The sequence below is a fragment of the Polyodon spathula genome, chromosome 23 (genome assembly GCF_017654505.1).
Source record: "Polyodon spathula isolate WHYD16114869_AA chromosome 23, ASM1765450v1, whole genome shotgun sequence".
In the NCBI taxonomy this organism is placed as follows: domain Eukaryota; kingdom Metazoa; phylum Chordata; class Actinopteri; order Acipenseriformes; family Polyodontidae; genus Polyodon; species Polyodon spathula.
Genome location: NC_054556.1, coordinates 11,646,918 through 11,671,665, shown reverse-complemented (window position 1 = coordinate 11,671,665; position 24,748 = coordinate 11,646,918). Strand labels below are relative to the sequence as shown.

Here is a 24,748-nt window from a genome sequence, read left to right as displayed (position 1 = left end):
AAGAAAATGAACAGTCATTGTAACAACTGTTGTATGGGTCAACTAGATATTTAGAAAATACTATGTTGCACTTTCCATTCTTGCTCACTGTGTTGGCTTAACATCAGCTGCTGAAATGTTTAACAGGGCTGTTTATTATTAAGCCCCTTGGGATTTGCAACTCTGCAATGCCCGAATGCAATGATGAAAATCAGCATATGTTGCATCAACATGTTTGCTAACTACCTTTATAGTCAGTTTCAGTTGGCAGGTGTTTCAACACGCAGCACAGAATTTTATAGACTATTATGGCCCTACACCTAATTCATGTTTTTATTATTGTATATGAGTTAGTATAGTTTTATAGGTTCTATCTCATATTACTTTATAGGTCTCTTTAATAAAACAACAAAAACCTACACAACCCTTTAAAGTAAGGTTTACTGTCGTGCAGGTTTAAACCCCTCCTCCCTTCTCCACACCCCGTCTGCTGCTGCGATTACTGAATCCTCCCAAGGGCTCGTCACTTCTTTCTATTTTGATTGGATGATTTAGTTTTCGACATTCCCAGCCCCGCCCCCCTGTTTGTGATCTGAAAGAAGAACATAAAAAACTGAAAAACAAACAATTAGAATTTGGAAAAGGACTCCCGAAGTTCCACGGGCAAGGTAAATTAACTTGAGCTGAAATACGGATAGAGATACAATTAAACAGTCATATAAAAGAAGACACAAGTGTTGTAATGTTCAGATTAGGGTTAACCTTTCAACCGTACAGAAATAGTATGGTCGTTTAATGTAGCACGAAATAAATCAACATATCATTTTTAATTATGTGTAACAGAATATAATCAAAACCTCTTTCTGCTGCATATGGTGAAACCTAGGCGTGATGGGATTAGAAAAACGCTAGCAGTGACAAAATGTTGGTCAAAGTCAATAAGGGTCGTTTGCAACGTACCAGTGACCGCTTAGTCCGCATCAAGTGGACTAAAAAGCGGTCTAGCAGATCCTGGAGATCTGTACTAAGTTCGTCCTGTTTGCAGCGCACCAGACAGCAAATGGTTTAGCTGGTCTGAACACGTTAGCCAGACAATGAGAACTGACCCATAATAAGCCTGTACAAGTGAGGATGGGAATTCACAATTTGGGTGTAAAGACAAACTGCGACATCTTGCACATCACCATTACGAACATTTGATTAAAAGCACTGAGGATATTGAAAGCACCGACATATTAATAATAAAAACGTTTTTATTAAGATAGGCGTGATTCGGGCAGACACATTTAAAATACTTCCTCGTAATCTATATCGATAGGCCTAATTGTACTTGCCTTTTTGTGCACGTTCAACACTAGCGCATCATAGTTGCATTTTACCCGATTGCTGCATTGACGTTAAGTTCTAAATGTGTTGTTTATATAATACTAATGTACATGTGACGTTTTAGTCGGTTGGCGGCACGGTGGCGTGGTGCTTCGCACTGCTGCTGCACATCTCCTGTTCCTGGGTTCTGTGTGTGTGGAGTTTGCATCTGCTCCCCGTGTTCGCGTGGGTTTCCTCCCACTGTATAAAGACATGCTGGCTAGGTGGATTGGACTCGCTAAATTGTCCTTTAGTTGCCCTGTCGCCTTGCGCCCTGTGTCTGCCGGGTTAGGCTCCGACTCACCGCAGCACTACATGGAAAGCGGCTACAGATAGTGGATGGATGGACGTTTCAATCGTTTAAATTGAATACATCAAACGTACTTTTTTTTTTTTATTATTATTATTTAAATATAGTAGCATGTTATTGTGTGGCACTTTATTACAGTTTTTACAACATGTTTATGAATAAAACAAAAGTCTTTGGAATATTTTGTTCCTCAACCCTAATAAATGAGAAAGGAAAAAGTTGCCGTGTATTTAAATTATAGGCTACATTCTCAGCCTACCTATAAAATGTATAATTGCTTAATATTTTATGCTCAACGATACAAGGTAATGACATAGTGCAATTGTCAATTTTATATAATAATATACATTCTGTTACATTGCAGTGATGGCTTTCACTTGAGACACTGGGTTATGCGGGTCTGCAGTACCTTGCACTCGGCATCGGCGAGCGAACCTTACTGAACAAAAGGCTTTACTTTAATTGTAATAATTTTTAGACGTCATTTCAGAGAATAATGGAGCTGTCTTTGTTTTAAAAATGTGCTGTATGAACGTAGGACGAGCAAGCGTACTATGTTATACTTCATAGTACTAAGTTAGTCCACCTGAACAGAATCATCCATCTGTGGTGATTGTCTTCTGGCACGCAAAGGGATATTACTTTTTAATTTCTGTTTATCTACCTGTGATAGAGCTAAAGCACTTACCACTGACTGGTGTACCTGTTTATTAAATAGCTTGGTTTCTCCCTTAAATATGAATGGTGTGACCAGACAAATAATTATCGAACCAAAGAGGGACATCTATTAGCAGGGGAGAAGTTATATATAGTATATATATATATATATATATATATATATATATATATATATATATATATATATATATATAATATACACACACACACACACACACACACACAGTGAGTACTTGTTTTAATGCATGGTGCCTGCTTTATTTTTCTGATTTCCTTCAGTTGCGTGTGTGTGAATCGTTATAGAGAAATGAAGATTGCTGTGATTGGTCAGAGCCTCTTTGGGCAGGAGGTGTATAAAGAGCTGCTCAAGGAAGGACACACGATTGTGGGAGTGTTCACAGTCCCAGACAAAGATGGAAAAGCAGACCCTTTAGGTAAGGTGGATCAATGGGGAATCTGAAGCTTGTCTGCAGGTGACGGTGACCATTAACTGGACAAGACACAACCATATTTCTGTGCAGCGTGTTCAATACACCAGGCATGGAAATGGTAGTCTCCACGGAATTGTGTAATCTAGTGAAACAGTGTTGTCAAGGCAGTGTTTGTAATTAATGGCAGTAACAAAAAGCATAAGCTGGTGCTTTCATATTGAGAAATGAAAAAAAAAAGCAGCATCACCTATGTGTGCTTTTATGAACAACAAAGTATTATAAGTGTTAACTGCAAAAAGTGTCAACTTAAACGTTTAAAGTGGTTCTAGCTAACAGCATACTTCCATAAATATTATTTGCACACCTCCATGAACTATAAAGGTCAAAGACGTGCAGTTATTAAAGAAACATGTTATAGAAATAGGTATTTCATTTCCTTTTACTTTAAGGCAGTCTTGCACTTTGTCTCTGCCCACTGAATGCTTTCTTTCCTGTCATTACCCAAACCAACTGCTTGACTTGCATTGCAGCCAGTAACACTGGTGAGGAGACTGAGCACCTTCTTCACCCAAGTATAGCATCAGCTGTCATTTTTAAAAAAGAAAACACGTTTGCTGAAATCTCTTTCCAAACATATGAGACTAATGTAGCAAATGAAAGTGCGTTAGGATTGGAGGAATTATTTTGTTAGCTATATGGTGTGCTCTTTGTTTTGCAGCCACAGAGGCTGAGAATGACGGGGTGCCAGTGTTTAAGTTCCCACGCTGGAGGCTGAAGGGAAAGGCTATAGCGGAGGTGCTAAACCAGTACAGGGCTGTCGGGCCGGAGCTCAATGTGATGCCATTCTGCTCCCAGTTTATCCCCATGGAGGTGATTGACTTCCCCAAGCACGGCTCCATCATCTACCACCCCTCCCTCCTCCCCCGGCACAGGGGGGCCTCCGCCATTAATTGGTAAAGGGACAAAATCTCTGACATACAGCTGTGGCCAAACGTTTTGCATCACCCTATAGAATTAACTTCTTGTGCTTCATAATGAAACCTGCTGAATAGTGTTCCGTTAACATATCGAATTACATACCGCTTTGTAGTTTTCCATATACTTAATGAACAACTGACAAAAATTGGAAAAAGTGACATTTTGAAATCTAACATGAAGTACTGTACTCCTGTTATGACTACCTGTAGACTTTTGAGATATCATTCTGTAGTTTTTTTTTTTTTTTTTTTTTATTACAAGATGCTAAATAAAAGATCTAAATTATGTTCATCTCAATCCTAAAATTTTGGGTAATGCAAAACCATCGTCCATAGCTGTAGACTTAATTTTAACCCCTCAACCATAACTGTTTCATCTACCCATCAGTCTCAAGTTCACGTCTCATGAAGTAGGATTCATATTAAAACAGCCTTAGTTTTGTGTACTTGTTTATGGGGGTAGATTTGATCATAAAATATAGCACTGCTTTATTGCATATGTTATTTCCTAGTTCTGTGATGATTCTGTTCCAAAGGGGTAGAATACACGTGGGCTTACTATAAGGTAATACAGGTGTTCTAACTGTTTGTGTTTTGGAGTAGGTCTTCCAATGGAAAGCCACTGTGAAGGTAAAACCCGGTTCTTACACAGTGTTTCTGTACCCTGCAGGACTCTCATTCACGGAGATAAGAAGGGTGGGTTCACAGTTTTCTGGGCTGACGAAGGGCTGGACACAGGTCCAATTCTCCTCCAGAGAGAGTGTGAGGTTTATCCTGATGACACAGTGAACACCATCTATAAGAGATTCCTCTTTCCAGAGGGGATCAAAGGCACAGTAAGTGGCGCATTGCTGTTACTTTCTTTCCACACTCCTGTACAGTTACTCCTAGAAAACTCATTACATTGCAGCAGCTGGTATCTTTGGCACTGCAGTTAAAGCTGAACCTTTGTCTAGATTATAAGATTTTTATATCACAAGTATGTATTTGTTTTTAACAGGCAATATCGATTAGCTCTTCAAACATTATGAAAGGGACAGTGAAACCATGGAAAACTTTCTGATGTTGATTTAAAAAGTTCAGATGTTTCTTAAGAAAATGCACAAGTCCTTTTCTTCAATTAATTAAAGGTTCATTATTATACATGCAGATAATCATGTCCCCAATACAGAACAGACAGATTTCAGATTCTTACAAGATGTTAAATACCCCTTAACACAGGGCGGTCCCCCTCCTGTTTCTGGTACGTAACCAATGATAAAGTGACCTGTTAATGGGTGTTGGTATTTTTAAGTGCCCCCTCCACCCAGCCAAAGCCTGAATTTCAAAGGGTCCTTTGAAATTCAGAGTGATCAGATCTTATCCTGTTTCCCGAGACGGACAGGGTGTTGGCGGTGTGTGAGATTACAAGGGGAGAGATAGTTAAGGATTTATTCCTTCTTACTATAACAAGAGAATCGTAAAATGGTTAAGAATGTCCAGCCATGTTGTTGCATGAACTAAGTGAGATACTTAAACATGAAGGAACAGAAAAGTTAAGGTTTCTTAATGCACACACATACAGAGAAATGAAAGCAGTGTGTGTGTACCCCGATGGAAACGTGTTCAAAAGATGTGATGTGTGTTTGAGGTAGCCTTGAAAATGGCTCGTCAGCAAGAAATTACCATTTATGTTAATCAGCTATTGTTGTTTTTATTATCTTGGGTGTGTCAGTTTTTTTTTTTTTTCCCTGTTAGCTGCCAGCAGTTGCTTGTTGGGGAAGGTGCCGTTGGTCAGTTTAACCATCTTCTCAAGAATATACAACTTCAGATCTGCTCACGTGCTCCCACTTCCTCTGCTAAATCTTCTGAACTAACAGCGCATAGGAGATTTGTGAATTTAATCACCAAAGTGCACAGAATGAGCGCTGTAAACAGACAGATCATTTAAACCAAGCAGAATAATATCTGCTGCTGTTTCTCTTTTTACAACACTTACAAGACCATCTCACGATTAAAAGCACTTTTTTTTTTTAAAGCAGTAAAGCCACTACCCTACACTGCAGGACGGGGCAGCATGATGAAAACATTTTAAAACAGGTTACCAACCATCTCACTCCAATATTAAAATTTATATCTAGAATGAATATTGAAGGTGTTAAATCTCTTTGTCAGGCATTAGAAGTGTGAGATGGATTTTTTTCCCATTAATTCATAGTGGGCACTTTACTATTCAATGTTTTACAATAGGCTGCTTAAACCCTAAGGTAGCGCATAAAAGACAGATTTACTGTTATTTTGTGTTATTGGTTTTTTCTCATCTTTCCGTAAGGTGGATGCAGTTAGGCTGATTGCAGAGGGGAAGGCCCCTAGGATTATACAACCAGAGGAAGGGGCAACCTATGAGGGTATCCAGAAGAAAGACAATGCCAAGGTAGCAAAGATGAATGCCTTGCTTGAATACCAGTACCAGGGAAATACGAAATGTTATTACGTGCATCAAATGCTTTAACAGGCATGTTTTTTTTCTGCAGATAAACTGGGACCAGCCTGCTGAAGCAATCCACAACTGGATCAGAGGAAATGACAAAGTCCCAGGAGCCTGGGCTGAAGTGGATGGGCAGGTGTGTTCACCATTACCAAATGATCTTCTGTGGTAAGGTACCACGGTGACAGTGGAATGGTTCTGTTCTAGAAATGGTCACACCGAGGCACAGTGGTACTGGCTATTGATAGAATGGTTCCACAATGGTAACGTTTACTCTTTCAGCATACGAATGCTGTCATCATAATTATTAATATTGAAGTATCTAATTGAAGCCATCTGTTGCATCAAACCCAGCTGCTACACTTAAATAGATCTGACTGAAATACACATTTCTATTACAAATGCCAAATTTTAGAAACTTCTTTTTTTTTTTTGCAGGTTTAATCTGTACTTATTTTCTTATAAGCATAACAGTATATTTCATTTGTCAATTTTTCTTTTTTGAAAATTTAAGGCTGTTGTCGAGTTCGCCTGTTTTCTATAGTGCTGACAGCTCAGGAGGAACCTCTCTTATGACAGAACACAACAAAAGCACCATTCAAGTATTCCTAACCCAGTGCCAGGAGAGAATGCTAATTAGTTGATGTTTTTGTTTCTCTTAGAAAGTGACTTTCTATGGCTCTTCCTTGGTGGACAATGATACTGCCCCTAACGGCCAGCCTCTGGAGATACCAGGAGCCAGCAAACCAGGGCTGGTCACCAAAAATGGGTTGGTGCTGTTTGGCAATGATGGCAAACAGGTAACTCGCATTACAGGTGTATACATTTTTCTGTTCTCTAGATACTTTTTAGTTCTGGAATGCACATGAGTTTTTTTCCTATCTGAGTGCTCTTTCAAAATTAAAACAGTGTTTAAATATTTAATATTGCATTAGCTGGAATGCAAAAGCATAATTTGTACCATATTACAATAAGAACAGTCTGTATGTAATTTATTTCAGACATCAAAATTTGCGTGATACATTTTTTTATACTGTCATTTGTGAATTATATTATATTATTATACGTTCCAGGCTGTGTTTGATCGAATATTCACATATTTGTCCCAAGCACTAATATTTTGACCCTATTGTATTGCAGGATATATTTCTTAGAATATTTTGAAAATGAAAGTGAAAAGGTCATTTTTATAAGATGCAAAGTTATGCAGTGGCATGACGGGCTGGAGTTTAGAAGGGGAAGTTCAATGAGTCTTTCAAGCCAAATGTTATCTCCTAGCTTGCTTTTTAGCACAGCGTATGACTGCCCTAATAACTGCAGCTTTTTAACTACTGCTGGCAACCTCTTTTGTTTCACTCAAATTGCTTTTTTCAATCCAGTACCCTTATACAGTACCGACTATATTCAGTTTATCACTTATGAAAGCATGTAAGTGCGTCAGAGTATAATAAACAGAAAACACACACACATATACTAAAATCATATTATTTACACAAAGCATTTAGAGAAAATCAATTTTCAGTCGGCAGCACTTCAGTAAAGAAGGCACGTTGGTGGCAGACCCAGACTCTGCTTTTGATGGACAAGGAAAGAGGGACGAGTCAAGGCTGGGATTTAGAATACCAGAGTGCTGACATAAATTGCTGATTCGAGAACAGTGTTCTGAATGTAACACCACTGGAAAGGTATAACTCAAATAGAAATGATTCCTTTCAACTGTCTTGGGGCAGGGGCACCTGTTGAAAATTGTGTTATATACATAATACCAGACTGGACCAGTGAGAAGTGGTAGTGCCTGTTTAATAAGATTGTCGTGCACCGTCACAACCATAAACACTCGCGTCTGGTTTTGCAGATGCAGATTACAACTAATCTTGGACTAATGTTACTTTAGCTAAGGTAATCCTAGATTAGTGCTAATCAGGGTCTATGAAACTAGCTGTAACTCTTGCACTGCAGGGCTAAAGAGAAACTCAATGGTTGCATGAAAGACACTGTCTGACTCGCTGTAATGTTCAGATGAAACTTTGAAATGTGTGAGACTCTCCCTGGTTGGGTAGCGTTTGGCATGTTTGACAAGCTGCCCATCCATTTATGCTAAATAATTTTTTTTAGATGTGGCTGTAAATCTACATTTAATAGATTCGACATTTATAATTAACTAACTAAATATTAAAACTTTTAAATATTAAATATGTTTTTTTAAATATTAAATATACTTTTTATTTTACTTTTGTATTTATTTCATATTTTTTACATAGTGTCGGTTGCAATGGATTACAGTGTATCAAGAGGCTGTAAAAAAAATCAAGTAATGTTTGCTCTAAACATTAAATACTATAACTTTAAAGGTGTTTTTTTTTTTTGTTCTTACTGTTAAACGTTTACGTTTTTTCTACTTTTTCAACACCCATATCCGTTCGATGAATTTTCTCTAATTTCATTACCCAAGTGTGTTTTTTTTTTTTTTTTTTTTTTTTTTTTTTTTTTAAGCACAGCTTCACATTGAAACGTCTTGTCGCTCTGGGTGGAGAAGCAATATAACATTTGCCATGTGTGATTACTGATTACCCCTATCTCTGTTTAGTAACCAGCTGTCCTTTCCTGCCCCCCCCCCCCCCCCCCCCCCCCTTCTCTGGTAGTTGATCGTGAGAAATCTGCAGTTTGAAGATGGGAAGATGATTGCAGCTTCTCAGTATTTCAAAGCCGGGGAGAGTACAACTGTGGAGCTGACTGAAGAGGAGCGGAGCTTTGCAGAAGAGATGCGGGTACAAAGACAAGGCTTATGTTATATAAAGATGAACCCCCTTATGCATTTTCAAACAAATGTATACAGCTTTTTATTCCTGTTGAAATTAGAAATGAGTTCCCAATATTGTGTCTATGTTTGCTAGGTGATATGTAAAATATAATGTTAACATTTTCTCTCCTTGTACAATTTCAATAAAGTGGAGAAATGTCTCACGGAATGAGACTAAAACCCCATTACAAAAGTTTAGCACACTAATTAGTCAGTCTCCCAATACATTTCCCAATGCATTTACCATAGTCTACCATAGTTCACCATGATTTTTAATACGCTTTACTGCGCTTTCCCAATTCTTTATTATCTTTGCTGTACTTTTACTTTAAGAAACCTTTATAAGGGTCACCACATACACAGTGCCACTAATACAAAGGCTTTCTGGTGAATCCTCACACATGGACTTTTCTTTCAGGACTTTACTTCTGTGTGATCAATGAGATGTTGTTTTAAACAGAGTGCTTCTGTGCAAGAAAGTGTTTATTATGAACCTGGATGTTGATTAGCAAATAAGCAACCTTTGTGCTTCTTCAGTAGCGGTAAGACACAGCAGCCACAGCTCCCTACACTGCTGAAGAGATGTCCGGTCATCTTTTAATTTGCTTGTTTTTTTGTTCCAGGTTGTCTGGAAAGGGATTCTGTCTAACATGGAAGAAATAGAGGACTCAACTGACTTTTTCAAGTCCGGAGCTGCATCCATGGATGTTGTGAGGTAGAGGAACACTTTGCTGTTTGAGTGTGTTCGCATTGCACCCAAAGCCCTGGGAGGGTTATCTGCTGAAGTCTTCTTCACCTTCAATTATACAGTCCAAATGTAGGAAAGATCACATACAGAATACACACTCTTTGATTAGAGATATGATAACCCTTACATTAAGCACACGAGGGTTGCTTTATTTGTATGCATTACTTGATTGCATTCTGAAAATCTATACATTTTAACACACAATCAGTCCAGTTGTGTGTTCCATGCAGAGGGTTGAAAGAGGGTGACGGTTGGTAATAAGATGCTATATCCAGTGTTACTACAGTATAAGATTTGTTTCATTCATTAACATGGATAGAAACCTGGATTGCCCCCGGTCCGTGCTTCAGCTATGTTCATCTGGTTGGTCTGCAGGCTGGTGGAGGAGGTGAAGCTACGAGGCAGCGGGCTGCAGCTTCAGAACGAAGATGTGTACATGGCCACCACCTTCCAGGAGTTCATCCAGATGCTGGTGCGCAAGCTGAGAGGGGAGGATGAAGAGGAGGAGATGGTCATTGATTATGTAAGTCACACGCAGCAAGGACGTCGGCATCACCTTCAAAATTCTGTTCTAATAAAATGATGAGAAATACCATGAAAGGGCAACTCCTTACGGTCTAGTAATTGGAAATTTAATTAAAAAAAAAAAAATCTTTGAGAATCTGTCCAGATAAGTTAAATTCCTATGTTTTCAGGTTTAACAGTATTTGTTTTCTATACTCATATAGTATGTGGGGTCAGGTGGGGTTCGATTACCTTGAATACAGGAAAACGTGTAGCTAGATAAAAGCGATTCATAGCAGTCAAATTGAAAATAGTCTAGAAAAAAAAAAAAAGTATTTAGCAGTCTCGCCTACTGAAATAAATATAAGCCAAATCAGAAGAAGCAGTACTGACAGTAATTCCCTTCTATTCATTGTTCTGGATATCTGCAAGTGAGTTTCATTCCATGTGTATCTGAATAAGAACATGCTTGAAAGAATCATGGGCCTCATTGTGGAGCCAAGCCTCCTGATCAAAGCTCTCTCTCTCTCTCTCTCTCTCTCTCTCTCTCTCTCTCTCTCTCTCTCTCTCTCTCTCTTTTCCAGGCTGAGAGGAATGTGAACAACATGACAGTCAAGATGCCTCACCAGCTCTTTATTAAAGGGCAGTTTGTGGATGCAGAGGGAGGAAAAACGTACCAGACCATTAACCCAAACGATGGCATGGTAAGGAGACCTACCTTAAAATAGATAACTGCCTATACCAGAGTGAACGCATGAGAAAGTGTAGTAAAATAAACTGGAGGTGCGTCCTGCGCCTGTCATGCTGTTCCAGTTGTGGTGAAACATTCCTCACCACAACTTATTGAGGGTGCCGGAGTCTGGGGCTTGGTGACCTACATTTGTCACGGTCCTGTCACCTAAGGCAGTGCGGTGTTTTGACGAAACAATTAATTTTATTTATTTTTAAACAATTTTATTTTTTTCCAGTTGCTTCAATTCTGATTTTGTTTGAACATTTTTCTCTATTGCTCTGTCTGTGTGGCTGCTATCTTTCTTGTAGGCCTGTGTTGTTTTGGAAAGTCTGTTTGCTTCCTGGTCTTGAAACAAAATCGCATGATATTGTGACCTTTCAACTTAGCTTCTATAGTTTACCATAAGCAAAATGGCCAGATTGAGCATTGGAGAAGATTATAAAAAGATAAGAGCAATTCAGAACCATTCACAATGACTGTGAATGTCATAAAAATACAAAGTACACAAGTGCTACTTTAAATGGCCTTTGTAAGTAAACGTCCTATAATTCAGGAGCCGAGACAGATGAGAATGAATTAAAGGTATGTAGCACTGCTTTGATGCCTTGTTTTTGATCTGTGCAGGCTATCTGTAGCGTGTCCTTGGCTCAGGTCTCGGATGTCGATAAAGCAGTAGCCGCTGCTAAAGAAGCCTTTGAGAACGGAGAGTGGGGGAAAATGAACCCAAGAGACCGGGGAAGGCTCATGTACAAGTAGGTGTCTTCCATGTCTGCCTTTTTCAAGAACCCTTCAGGCATTTTGTGGTGTCTAAGTGTACAAGATGGGTGTCCACAGCCATGCAATAATCAAAATTGTCAGGACTGATACTGTATAAAACTAGAGACTACGGTGATGTCACTGTGTGCAGGTAGAGAGTTAGACATGTTTGACATTCTCTTTTTTGTAATTCACTGTAATCTCTCTCAGCTCTCTATGAATATAGAAATATTTCAGTTTTAATTATGTCTGGTGATTGCTGCTAGGCTGGCTGATTTGATGGAGGAACACCAGGAGGAGCTGGCCACTATAGAATCCATTGACTCAGGCGCTGTCTACACCCTCGCCCTCAAAACCCACATTGGCATGTCCATCCAGACCTTCCGTTACTTTGCAGGCTGGTGTGATAAGATACAGGTGAGATGCATTGCATTGCCTGACCTGTCTGGACAGGGAGATCCCAGCCCCTGCTAGCCTTATCCTTTTTAAGCGAAATGTAATTCCAAATATCCTGGAACATGGCACGGTGTATCTTTTATTATTGATGCATTTAACTGAGCATCTCTTTTAAAAGTCACTGAAATTGTACATTTGGACTCTCTCCATGATATTTTTTGTTAACATTTTCTTCTGCCAGTTAAGCTACAAATAACGTGTTTGAATTTGCAAAGCATTTACCACTTTCAAATAATACTATTAATGTAGGAGCTCCTTAGCGGTACCTTGTTTCTGTAACAGTTTTCCAAAAAAAAAATAAAAAATAAAACCTGGGTTAAATGCTTTGTGAATATTGTCCCGAATGTCTTTTGTCAATTTTTATAATGCTGAATATACTGTAATGTTTCTGGTTATATCTAAAATGTGTTTTCTAAAGCTAAGTTTCTTTGAGAACTGCTACAGTGCACACTCTCTGTGATTCTACCCCTTTCAAACCTTAAACTCTTTTCCCCTCTTTGGATTCCCCAACACAGTCGTAACACCTGTTACAACAGCTGCATAGTTCCCTCTCAGTCAGAGCTTGTCTTGTTATTGAATCTATGGTAGTAACTAGCTTCAGAGTGAGGATCAGGACACAGCTTATTTCTCTCCTTTAAATGCAACCCATAAGCTGCTGGAACTGAGATCTGATTCTGATGATTCTGATTATCTGAGTCATAACCACAGTTTGTGGCAGTACTACAAGTGTCTGGATATTGCTAATAAAAATGTCACCTGAATATTGCACTTCATAGTGGAATGCTGTCAGCACACTGTTAATGATTAAAGGTGCGTATTTCTTTAAAATTCACGATTTTGAATATTTTATATTATAGGGCTGTACCATCCCCATTAACCAGGCTCGGCCCAATCGAAACCTGACTTTCACAAAGAGGGAGCCAATCGGGTGAGAGTGGTTGAAACTGGACATCGTGCTCAAAAAGCACACTATTAATAATTTAGTTCTATTTTATAAAATGTACTGAGATTCACAGCATTGATTTAGTTATTCTACAGATGAGACCCAATAACCAGTGAGCCTCCAAAGGGGGTCTATTTGCAGTCTCATCAGTAAAATAAACACAGCGCTCCATGAACTTTCATTAAGTGTCCTGTTTGTACAAGGTGAGCATATAGAAAAGAAAGCATGTATTCAACCCAAATCAATCTGAATTCTGAGAGCTACTTTCCTTAAGCTTCGCATCTGCATATAAATGTGGTGTACAGTGTGATTTCCCCCAGTCAATCTGATGTTGGATTTGAACGCATGCTAAATAAATTTGAAAAATGAGACCTGGTTAAAAAACATTTGAAAAACGCTCTTCAACCCTGGTACTCCTCGACACTTGCTGTACACTGCGATATACTTCAGCCACCTGTCCAAATATTCTTTTATTTAGCTGTAAAGAAATATTAGCTCCTGCGTCTCCAGCTTGGTTGGTGTTGTGTTCAAAGTCTTCCTTGTGAAGTTTAAAGTGTCCCTTTGCCGTGGCAGGGTGTGTGCCATCGTTATTCCTTGGAACTACCCTCTTATGATGCTGGCATGGAAGACTGCGGCCTGTCTAGCTGCTGGGAATACTGTCGTCCTGAAGCCAGCCCAGGTTAGTGATCTGCAACTGCCGTCTCACGGCAACCCTCACATGTGAACTAGACGAACAGTGTCATAACAAGGTCTGGCTTTGCAATTGGAAAAAACAGGAACTGTTTTTGTTAGTAGGGGTGTAATGATACACCGATGTCACAATACCTATATATATATATATAGAACAAAAATATAAATGCCACATGTAAAGTGTTGGTCCCATGTTTCATGAGCTGAAATAAAAGATCCCAGAAATTTTCCATAGGCACAAAAAGCTTATTTCTCTCAACTTTTGTGAACAAATTTGTTTAAATCCCTGTTAGTGAGCATTTCTCCTTTGTCAAGATAATCCATACACCTGATAGGTGTGGCATATCAAGAAGCCGATTAAACAGAATAATCATTACACAGGTGCACCTTGTGCTGGGGACAATAAAAGGCCACTCTAAAATGTGCAGTTTTGTCACCAATGCTACAGATGTCTCAAGTTTTGAGGGAGCGTGCAATTGGCATGCTGACTGCAGGAATGTCCACCAGAGCTGTTGCCAGAGAATTGAATGTTCATTTCTCTACCATAAGCCGTCTCCAACATCGTTTTAGAGAATTTGGCTGTACGTCCAACCTGCCTCACAACCGCAGACCATGTGTAACCACGCCAGCCCAGGACATCTACATCCGGCTTCTTCACCTGCAGGATCGTCTGATACCAGCTACCCAGACAGCTGATGAAACGGTTTGCACAACCGAAGAATTTCTGCACAAACTGTCAGAAACCGTCTCCGGGAAGCTCATCTGTGTGCTCGTCGTGCTCACCAGGGTCTTGACCTGACTGTAGTTCGGAGTCGTAACCGACTTCAGTGGGCAAATGCTCTCCTTTGATGGCCACTGGCACGCTGGAGAAGTGTGCTCTAAACGGATGAATCCCGGTTTCAGCTGTACTGGGCAGATGGCGGACAGCGTGTATGGCTTTGTGTGGGCGAGCGGTTTGCTGATGTGAACGTTGTGAACAGACTGCCCCATGGTGGCGGTGGGGTTATGGTATGGGCAGGCATAAGCTATGGACAACGAACACAATTGCATTTTATCAATGGCAATTTGAATGCACAGAGATACCGTGACGAGATCCTGAGACCCATTGTCATGCCATTCATCTGCCGCCATCACCTCATGTTTCAGCATGATAATGCACGGCCCCATGTCGCAAGGATCTGCACACAATTCCTGGAAGCTGAAAATGTCCCAGTTCTTCCATGGCCTGCATACTCATCAGACATGTCACCCATTGAGCATGTTTGGGATGCTCTGGATCGACGTGTACGACAGCGTGTTCCAGTTCCCGCAAATATCCAGCAAATTCGCACAGCCATTGAAGAGGAGTGGGACAACATTCCACAGGCCACAATCAACAGCCTGATCAATTCTATGCGAAGGAGATGTGTTGCGCTGCAGAAGGCAAATGGTGGTCACACCAGATACTGACTTTTTAAGGTATCTGTGACCAACAGATGCATATTTGTATTCCCAGTCATATGAAATCCTTAGATTAGGGCCTAATGAATTTATTTCAGTTGACTGATTTCCTTATATGAACTGTAACTCAGTAAAATCTTTGAAATTGTTGCATGTTGCGTTTATATTTTTGTTGTGTGTGTGTGTGTGTGTGTGTGTGTGTGTGTGTGTGTGTGTGTGTGTGTGTGTATATGTGTGTGTGTGTGTATATATATATATATATATATATATATATATGTATGTGTGTGTGTGTGTGTGTGTGTGTGGGTGTATATATATATATATATATATATATATATATATATATATATATATATATATATATATTATGTGTGTGTGTGTGTGTGTGTGTGTGTGTGTGTAATATGATACATACGATAATCCTGATGATAATCCAAAGAGATTAAGAAGCAGAAGAGCTTTTTATCTTGAAGGTGGCAATGTAAATTAGAATAATGATGAGCTGGTCTGATTTGTAGGTTACTGTTTAGCACAGATCAACATAAAAAAAAAAAATACGATTCTCTGTCATTTCAGGTGACCCCGCTTACAGCCTTGAAATTTGCTGAGCTCACTGTGAAGGCTGGCTTTCCGAAGGGAGTCGTTAATATTTTACCAGGGGCAGGTAAACCATGGTGCAGTATACAGTATTGGTTAACTTCTCTTGGTAGTACAGTGGTGCCATAGTTTGGGCTGTATTCTTGAAACATTCATCAGCTGCTTTTAAAGAAGGTTTGGTTTAAAGCTCCACGGTTTCCAAAAATGTTAGCCTCATTAGCAGATGAATTAATGTATTAAAATAAATCTATTCATTTCTAAACACAAACTTATAATTTAGTTAATATACTGTATACAGAGTTAAATATTTGTATTTAATTTTTAATTTGCATTTAATTTGTATTTTTCAATTTAACACTGCAGTAGAAAACTCAAAGCATTCAAAGCTAACCTGTAAGCTAACCTTTCATACTAATATGCACTATAGATCTCTGTCCATTGTTTTTTAGAGACAGTCACTGAACCTCTTTAATTAGGTGTCCCAGGCTAGTCTTTCTGTAAAAGAAAAGCTAGGCCCAATAGCTCTTGTTTCTGGTTGCCAGGCTCCCTCGTCGGGCAGAGGATGTCCGATCATCCTGATATTCGGAAGCTCGGTTTTACTGGCTCCACACCAATCGGAAAACAGATCATGAAAAGGTAACGGCTTCATGTAAATGAAATGAATGGGAAAGAGATTTTTCATGATATGATAATGGGAGATCATTTGGAGACGACAAACGGGTGGGGGAATGGATTTAAACTTCATACAGAACTGGGCTGAAACATTGCAAATTCAATGTAATGCTAATAGTCCCACCATGGGTAAGGTGTTGTAATAGTTTCATCGCGGTCAGCTACCATAGTGTAGGAAGCCATTAAAAAGCAAGCGTACTGGTGAGACCACGCTTAGAATACTGTGTAACATAGGCAATCGCTTCTTCAAAGCACACAGTATGTAACCAAGTATAAGCCAGGGAGCCTGTTTGCATTTGTATGTGGTATGGTTGCTTATGCTAATAAGAAGACTTTAAAACCTTGGTTTTAATCATTCCTTTAAACCGTATAACTAAAGTTTAATTTGTTAAAGTATAGTACCTTTGGAAGCTGTATTTATAGTACCACATAAAGGAACTGGCAATTACAATCACAGCTGACCTGTGAAATGAACTGGATGCACATTAACAGTGTGAATTGCATACCTTGTCTCCATAGCTGTGCGTTGAGCAATGTAAAGAAGGTCTCCCTAGAACTGGGTGGGAAATCCCCACTCATTATCTTCAGTGACTGTGACATGGACAAAGCTGTGAGGATGGTAAGCCTAAGAGCTTTAAAGCTTAACCTTATTCACTGACATCCAGTAAACGCCACTCTACTGGCTAATCCCCTAGTCTCTCAAGCCTTAAGATCAGGAGCTGTAGGTTCGAATCTGGCTCAGGTAATACGTCCTGTTTTATTGTTTTAAATGAAATCTACATGCACTTTATGAGGTTCTTAAATATCATTAAGGGGTTGGGAGGAAGGACTGCCACTGCACTCACTACCTATTAAAAAAACCCCTAAATACTGTTAAGCAAGTAGCTCACCCCTTCCTGCGTTTGTATCATTTCGGGTGTCTGTTGTTTCATCCAGTGTGGTGAACAGTCAAACCAAGTGGGTTTTAGGCAAATGTCTCATGATCATCAATAAAGATGTACTGTGTTATAGTTCAAATCTCTTTGTTGTGGACCTGAACTACCTAATGATATCGGTGGTATGAATTTTATTAAAGGAAATTGTGGAAGCTGACAAACGGTGACACTTTTCAAATTATTTAAAGTAATTGTAGATAACAAAATAGTTTCATAAATTTTCCCCGCCATGCAGTTTCATTATATAGACCTAGACAAAAAGAAGGAGATGTGATACCTTTTATTGGACTAACCTAAATAATAATAATTATTATATAGATCTGAAATGTGCAGTTGGGAAAGAAACACATATTTGAGTGACATGTATTTTTTATTTAAAACACAATATCTGGTACTTCTAGTTTAATGTAATGTTGTTTGCAAGCCATGCTTTTTAGCCCTTCACTGTCTTCTTCCCTGTCAATAACCAACCAGCTGCTTCCCATATTGACTGGCATGCTTTCGGCTAATAACACACTTCGACCCAGAGGATGCTGCTGAGGTCAAATGACCCAGGAAGCTCAAGATAAGACAAAAATAAGGCATAAAAACTGACAGCTTCCTTTAACCTGAAGTAGTACCAGATACATCCTGTTTTAAAATGAAAATACATTATAGTGTGTGGTTCTTTTGAAAACTATTTAGATATTGTAAGTGCAAAACAGATTCATGAAATTATTCTTTTAGCTACAATTACTTTTTAGATGCATTTTTTTCTACTGTTTTACAAAAAAAAAAAAAAGAGAAAGCATCTCACTGTGTTTATTTTCTGACAGGGAATGAGTTCTGTGTTCTTCAATAAAGGTGAAAACTGCATTGCAGCTGGCCGACTGTTTGTGGAAGAATCCATTCATGACCTGTTTGTAAAGAGAGTGGTATGAGTATGTCTTTGAGTCGGGGTCTAAACCCATTGTTATTTTTTCTCCAGTGAGTGCGCATGCATTACAGTAGACCCAAGTGAGCGAACGTCTAAAAATAATTGTGTATAAAACAAAATCCCCTCGCCCAGCCTTGTAGTCCTGCATTTTGTGATTGTCGAATACATCGCCTCTTATTCTTGGCCATTGCTTATACTGATACACCTGAACTAAACTTTATAAATAGCACAACAGATTTTTCAATGGACACTTATTAGTTTGATTTAGGACATTTATAATTTGTTACTTCAAAATATCTAGAACGGCTTACCTAAGAGATCTTGGAACAAGTCCCTCAGTTGTTCATTTGAAATGTGTTTTCAATGAGAATGTCAGAAAAGGCTAACCTGTGGAATCCCACAGGTGGAGGAGGTGAAGAAGATGAAAACGGGAGACCCCCTGGACAGGGCGACGGACCACGGCCCCCAGAATCACAAAGCTCACTTGGACAAGCTTGTGCAGTACAGCCAGATGGGGCAGCAGGAGGGGGCCACACTCGTGTGTGGTGGGAAGCAGGTGCCGCGACCAGGTAAACTGTCCTGGAAACTGGGATGGGAGGGAGGAGTTTACCTTCATCTCATACGTCTTGGGCAATGTTCACAAAGCATCTACCACTAAGTCTTTGCATTCTTTTGTAAGTTGAAAATCAGACTGCTGATGTTACAGAGCTATCAAGAAAAAAACAAAAAAAACAAGGCGTGTGTAGGAAGCTCTTAAACTAATCTCAATAGTTATTTTATTTCGAACTTTGTAACCTGAATGTGTTTTGTTTTCTTTTGTTTTTTAAAACGGGTTACCCTGACACAGTGGTAAATGCATTGTAAGTACGAGTTCTTATCTCACATTGTAAAAAGCATTGAGATTTTTTGTTTTTCATGCTCAACATAGAACCAAAACACTATTAATTACACTGTAGATTACTCTAAAACCAAATATAATTTTCTAGTAATTCTTTCCATTGTGGCATGTGGCTTTTCAAATTAATAATCAACAAGTGCAACACGGGAAAACATGTTTGATAGTAGTTCAGTAGTTAGACAAACAAGACTAATGTCACTGGTGGGCTAAACCTGAGACTCTAGTCTCATTTGCCTGTGCCAGATTTGAACCTTGACCTCTAGAGGTGAAAGGTTAGCCTGCTTTGCTAACCTTCCTCCCATACGTCACACTTAAAGATATAGACAGTGCTCTTCAGTTTGCAGCATTTTTCATGATATATAGAGCTTGTAAGGCATGTAGTTATTTTTATCAGTGGTACAATATGTGGCTTGTGTTTTTAGCCTGCTTTTTTCATTGTAGGGTTTTTCTTTGAGCCTACGATATTTACGAATGTAGAGGACCACATGTACATCGCAAAGGAGGAGTCATTTGGCCCCATAATGATTATCTCCAAATTCAAGGAGGGGTATGTTACAGTTTTCAAGGCAGCTCTTTTTTAATTCAGAGCCAGGCTTTCACATGGATTGCTATATGCATCCAATAGGAATTAGTTACCACATTTTCCTGTATAAAAGCTGCACATTGTATGTTAGTAAATGTTCATTGGTAAAGGTTTTGAGGAGAGCCAAAGCACGGAAGTTTTGTGACGTGAAGTTCTGTTTTAAACTCCCAGACCCAAGTTCCCATTTTATTTTCCAAAAACTGTGGTGATTTTTAGATTGTCCACAAAATCTTTGTGTGACCTGTTGAATTGAAATGCAGAGATGCACTGAACGTGCAGCAAAGAAATTTCCAGGGAGTGATCGCTAAACTTGGTTTATTAGTAGCTTTAAAAAGAAAAAAAATGAAATACATGTCTGTGTGGTGTGATACACTACCATTACGGATTCTGCTCCCAGCTGATGACAGGAGTTTAAAATCTTTAAAACCACAAATGGCTCTTTTGCATTGCGGTTAAGACTCTTGTTTGTGGTGCACAACACTTTTAATTGCAGGAGTGATTTTTGACGCCCTAATGTAGTTTGACAACGTGAACCTTTCTCTCTGTTAGCGATGTTGACGGTGTACTGAAGCGTGCCAACGACACAGAGTTCGGTCTGGCCTCTGGCGTGTTTACCCGTGACATCAACAAGGCCATGTACGTGAGTGAGAAGCTGCAGGCCGGGACCGTGTTCGTTAACACCTACAACAAAACGGACGTGGCATCCCCCTTCGGAGGATTCAAACAGTCTGGCATCGGGAAGGACCTGGGTAAGACTGCTGTGGGATATTAGGAAAAATACCACTGGAATACCATTATACATGAAAACATGATTAGACCACTGCATTGCCAGCAGTGGTGACTAGTTAGGTACAAATATGACAGTTATCCGCTACCGTAGTTCACTGGAAACATGGCACTGCAGTGGATTAGCAATGTGTTTTGGGCTCAGGCTGGGGTCCTATCTGTTGCAGAGGAAGTGCATTTAAAGTGGCAGATAAAATGGCTGCCCATGAAGTGTAAATATACTGTAGTATGGAAAACTACAGCAAAAATAACAAGACTTTCTAAAAGAGAGGCAGGAACATGTTTTTGTATTCATGTGTATTGTTTCTTTCCCTACATTTCCCAGGTGAAGAAGCCCTCAACGAATACCTAAAGACCAAAGCAGTTACAATTGAATACTGACAGAATAACTCACTTAGGGATGGGCCCTCCTTTCTGAAGAAACCACCCATTTTCTTAATGTAGCTTGTCCGCAGCAATTCAATTTGCTAATTTCATTTTAGTAGAATGTAAACTTAACAGTATGATGTTAGCCCGATACGTGGACCCAAGAATGCATCTACTTTGCTTAGTTTGGCTTTCATAAAAATTACAGGTGGCCTCCATTGAGGTGACACAGTAGTTTAATTGAGCATCATTCGGTGAGGGCTGTTAATCTGCTCAAGCTTCTTTTGAGAACGGATCTCACCCCATTCAAACTCATTATGTGCCATACGTTTATTAACACACTGTGTTGACATTTCTAGTAAAACACTGTGAATAAGAATGTTTGTCAAACCCATGCTTTGATGCAGGGTTAGGTAGCCCTGGTCCTGGAGTGCTAAATACCTGGAAGACAATTAAGCCAATCATTAAATCAATTAATTTATTAAGGGGCTTGAGTAAAACAAAAACCAGAAGCGTGTGTGTGTGTGGCACTGCAGGACCAGGGTTGCCTACGTCTGCTTTGATGTGTGGTGCTGCATAATACTGTCTTTGTGGCTCATCACATCATTGTTCCTTATTCGTTAGAGTCCTGCACGGGTCGTAAAAATAGATTTTTACGACCTGCTTCTGACCCTGACCCGCTTCTACAGGACTTGACCTGAACCCGCAACGCCGTCTTCTTACCCATGACCCGATCAGCATTAATAAGACTTGCAACCCGACTCAAACCCGCAAGTGTTTGTCCTTTACCTACTGCCTGCGTCAACTGACTCTCACGCTCTCACCTTCACGCAGATATAAATAATAATAATAATAATAGTAAATATTTTTAATTTTTTTATAGCGCCTTTCATAGTGGACCACCATCGCAAAGCGCTTTACAAGGTACAAGACTAGGGTGTGTGAACTATGCATCAGCTGCAGAGTCACTAACAACAACGTCTCACCCGAATATCTACCATTCTGTACAGACTTGAGTTTACACAATAGGTTATACAGCGGGGTAGCTTTCTCTAGTTGTCTGGATATATTTTAACAGTGTAACATATTAACTATCTCATAATTACTTGACTGTAATATACCTGTCTATTCCTTTTGTGCCACCAGTTGAAAAGGAGCTACACCTGTGCTTTCGCAGAGATGATGTACTAGTTTTGTGGCTGTTGTACACAAAAACATAATGACAGCTTTTACAAGCAACCAATCCAGTCACGTTCATTATGTTAATTTGCTATGATTCCAAAATAATTCCACACTTCTGATACTGTTATCCACAACATGATATAAACCCTCTTTTGTTTCACTTCGTTCACAAACATTTTTAATATCACCAAGCGGACTTGATAAAAAGATCTTGCTACGTATCAAACAAGCGATAACAACACTGCTTAGTCAGCTGACTCCTCCCTAATCACCTCCTGCTTCAGTGCAAGAAACACCGGTACATTTACCTTCTAATATGTTATTTGGGAAAGGGTTACAGACAAGTACGCTGAAAGGACAGAAAATGTTTTTGGTGATTCAAATTCAGACGCGAAATTACATTTGTTTGACCCACCCCTGAATCGCAAACCGGGAAAAAGTTCAAATTGCAAACCAAACCCAACCTGCTTTTGCGGGCCACCCACGGGCCCCGTGGGTACCTGACCCGATGCAGGACTCTAGCTCTTTGTAATATCACTGTAGACAATCAGTATTCACTTGATTTGGTATTCTGGATTAAGTTGCCTATAGAATGATTACAGAATGCAGCTAAAATGATCTATCATTCCCCTTCCCTGCAGCAATGCAAGGATTTAAGAAATGTGTATTATTAATATAAAAATAACATTTGTCCACTTCAGGACTGAAAAGGGTTTTGTTTATAATGGAGTACCTGCAGCCTGTCAGATTTTTATGGGAGACCATCAAATAACCTCAACAATCCCCTAATGCCATGGTAACCACGCAATAATGTTGTTCTGGATCTACAGGGGTAACAGCAACAGGTAGCCAACCTTAAGAATGAGTCAGATTGTTTTGTATTTGCTCTCTTGTTAAGCAGCTCTTTTATCTTTGAAGAACTCTGAAGGTTTGAAATGGCATGGTTTGTGTAGTTTACAATGTGGACATGAAAGAGCTTTAAGAATGAGTCCAGTTGTTTTCTATTTGTTCTCTCTTGTTAAGCAGCTGTTTACCTTTGAAGATCTCTGAAGGTTTGAATTGGTATGATTTATGTAGTTTACACTGTGGACATTAAAGTGCTTTAAGAAACTGTTTTTAATTTGTACAAACCTGTGCTTTCCACTCTAACTCAAAGTCCTATTTTTAACTGCCAGTATCCTTTCATTGGCAAAAGATACTTCAGGCACACACATACACGCAATACCAACTGCTAAATATTTACAGAATTTTCTTCAACAGTTTGGACTGGAGCATTGTATATGTTTGGTAAGATAAACCATGTGATACAACCTTTCTTAACAAATGCTACGAACTATATAAAGCAATAAAGCTTTAACCATCTTAACCCTTCTCATGGTCCTCCACCTGTACTTGTTCCTATGGCAGCCTTCCATGATAATCTTCCATTTCCCTTCCCTGAATCTTGAGACCCCTTTCTCAATCCACTTTGTCTCCTTCTGGGTCGACTTCTGCACAAAGTCAATAAATCAAGATTATTTTCCTGCTTTGGTCAGCACTGCCTTAGTGGTTGCTGGAGATGCCAAGGCATGATGACATAATTGCTAATTTTGCTTCTCTAGGAAGGAGGTATGGATGTTTACTTCACAGTGCAGTGACAAGAAAAACATCCAACTCAGAAAGTGAACCCTGTTAGAAGTGGAATCATTTCTGTTGTGCAGCTTCAGATTGCTCAACTTGATATAATATATAAAAAGTGATTTTCTTACGAAAGCATGGGTGTGTGTGTGTGTATGTATGTATGTATATATATATATATATATATATATATATATATATATATGTGTGTATATATATATATATATATATATATATATATATATATAGCACTAACCCTGGTATCCTTGGTATATAGACCTACTGCGTAATAGCATTGTTTTTGATAATCTCTCCTCTTCACTGGCATGAAACTGGAATTGTGCAGTAAGTCACAATTCTCTACTCCAGAAATGTGCAATCTCTGAATAGGGAAGTTCTTCTCATACAGAGTTAGTCTACTAGACACCCACTAGAAGCTAGTGGGTGCAGCGAGCTCATTCATTAGCATGTTGTGCTGTTCTCCTTGGAGGTCTGGGTTCAAATCTGGCTGATTCCTTTATTTTTTTCAAAGACTGTTCAATTACTTTATATTCAATGAAAAAGCAGACTCTTGCATAGAAGAGAGATGGCACAGTGTGCTAATTCACTATTATGCTATGCTTCTCCCTTTGGAGAACTGGGTTCAAATCTGATTGAGTTCTTCCTTTATTTTCACAATCTTAGTTCATTGACCTTATATTCAATGAAATAGCTGGTTATTCCAGCAAAGAGAGATGGCTCAGTGGGCTAATTCACTAGCATGATGTGCTACTTGTCTTGGAGACCTTGGTTTAAATCCAGCTGATTCTTTCCTTTATTTTCAAAGAATTTGCTAATTTGCCTTATAGACAATGTTGAAACAAGGATTTCTTGTGGGAGCTGGTGGTGCAGTGGGCTAATCCCATGGCCTTCACTCCCT

At 39.2% G+C, this 24,748-nt stretch overlaps 1 protein-coding gene across 2 annotated transcripts; it reads left to right on the top strand.

The window, feature by feature from the left end:
* Positions 1-540: 540 nt before the first annotated feature.
* Positions 541-21,940, top strand: LOC121298085 (cytosolic 10-formyltetrahydrofolate dehydrogenase). Of its 2 annotated transcripts, none has more exons than XM_041224890.1 (23): positions 541-647; positions 2,612-2,766; positions 3,482-3,716; positions 4,411-4,576; positions 6,052-6,153; positions 6,254-6,343; positions 6,870-7,007; positions 8,850-8,975; positions 9,631-9,722; positions 10,131-10,278; positions 10,844-10,963; positions 11,617-11,744; positions 12,015-12,165; positions 13,062-13,132; positions 13,721-13,826; positions 15,854-15,941; positions 16,417-16,510; positions 17,066-17,165; positions 18,297-18,395; positions 18,801-18,966; positions 19,737-19,842; positions 20,428-20,627; positions 20,990-21,940. In XM_041224890.1, exons 2-23 carry the CDS (start codon positions 2,640-2,642, stop codon positions 21,043-21,045), a joined length of 2,709 nt encoding a protein of 902 aa, XP_041080824.1. In that variant the 5' UTR covers positions 541-647; positions 2,612-2,639; the 3' UTR covers positions 21,046-21,940. The 2 variants fall into 2 exon arrangements, with proteins under 2 accessions (XP_041080824.1, XP_041080825.1); XM_041224891.1 differs by having other exon boundaries at positions 567-647; positions 2,636-2,766.
* Positions 21,941-24,748: the final 2,808 nt, after the last annotated feature.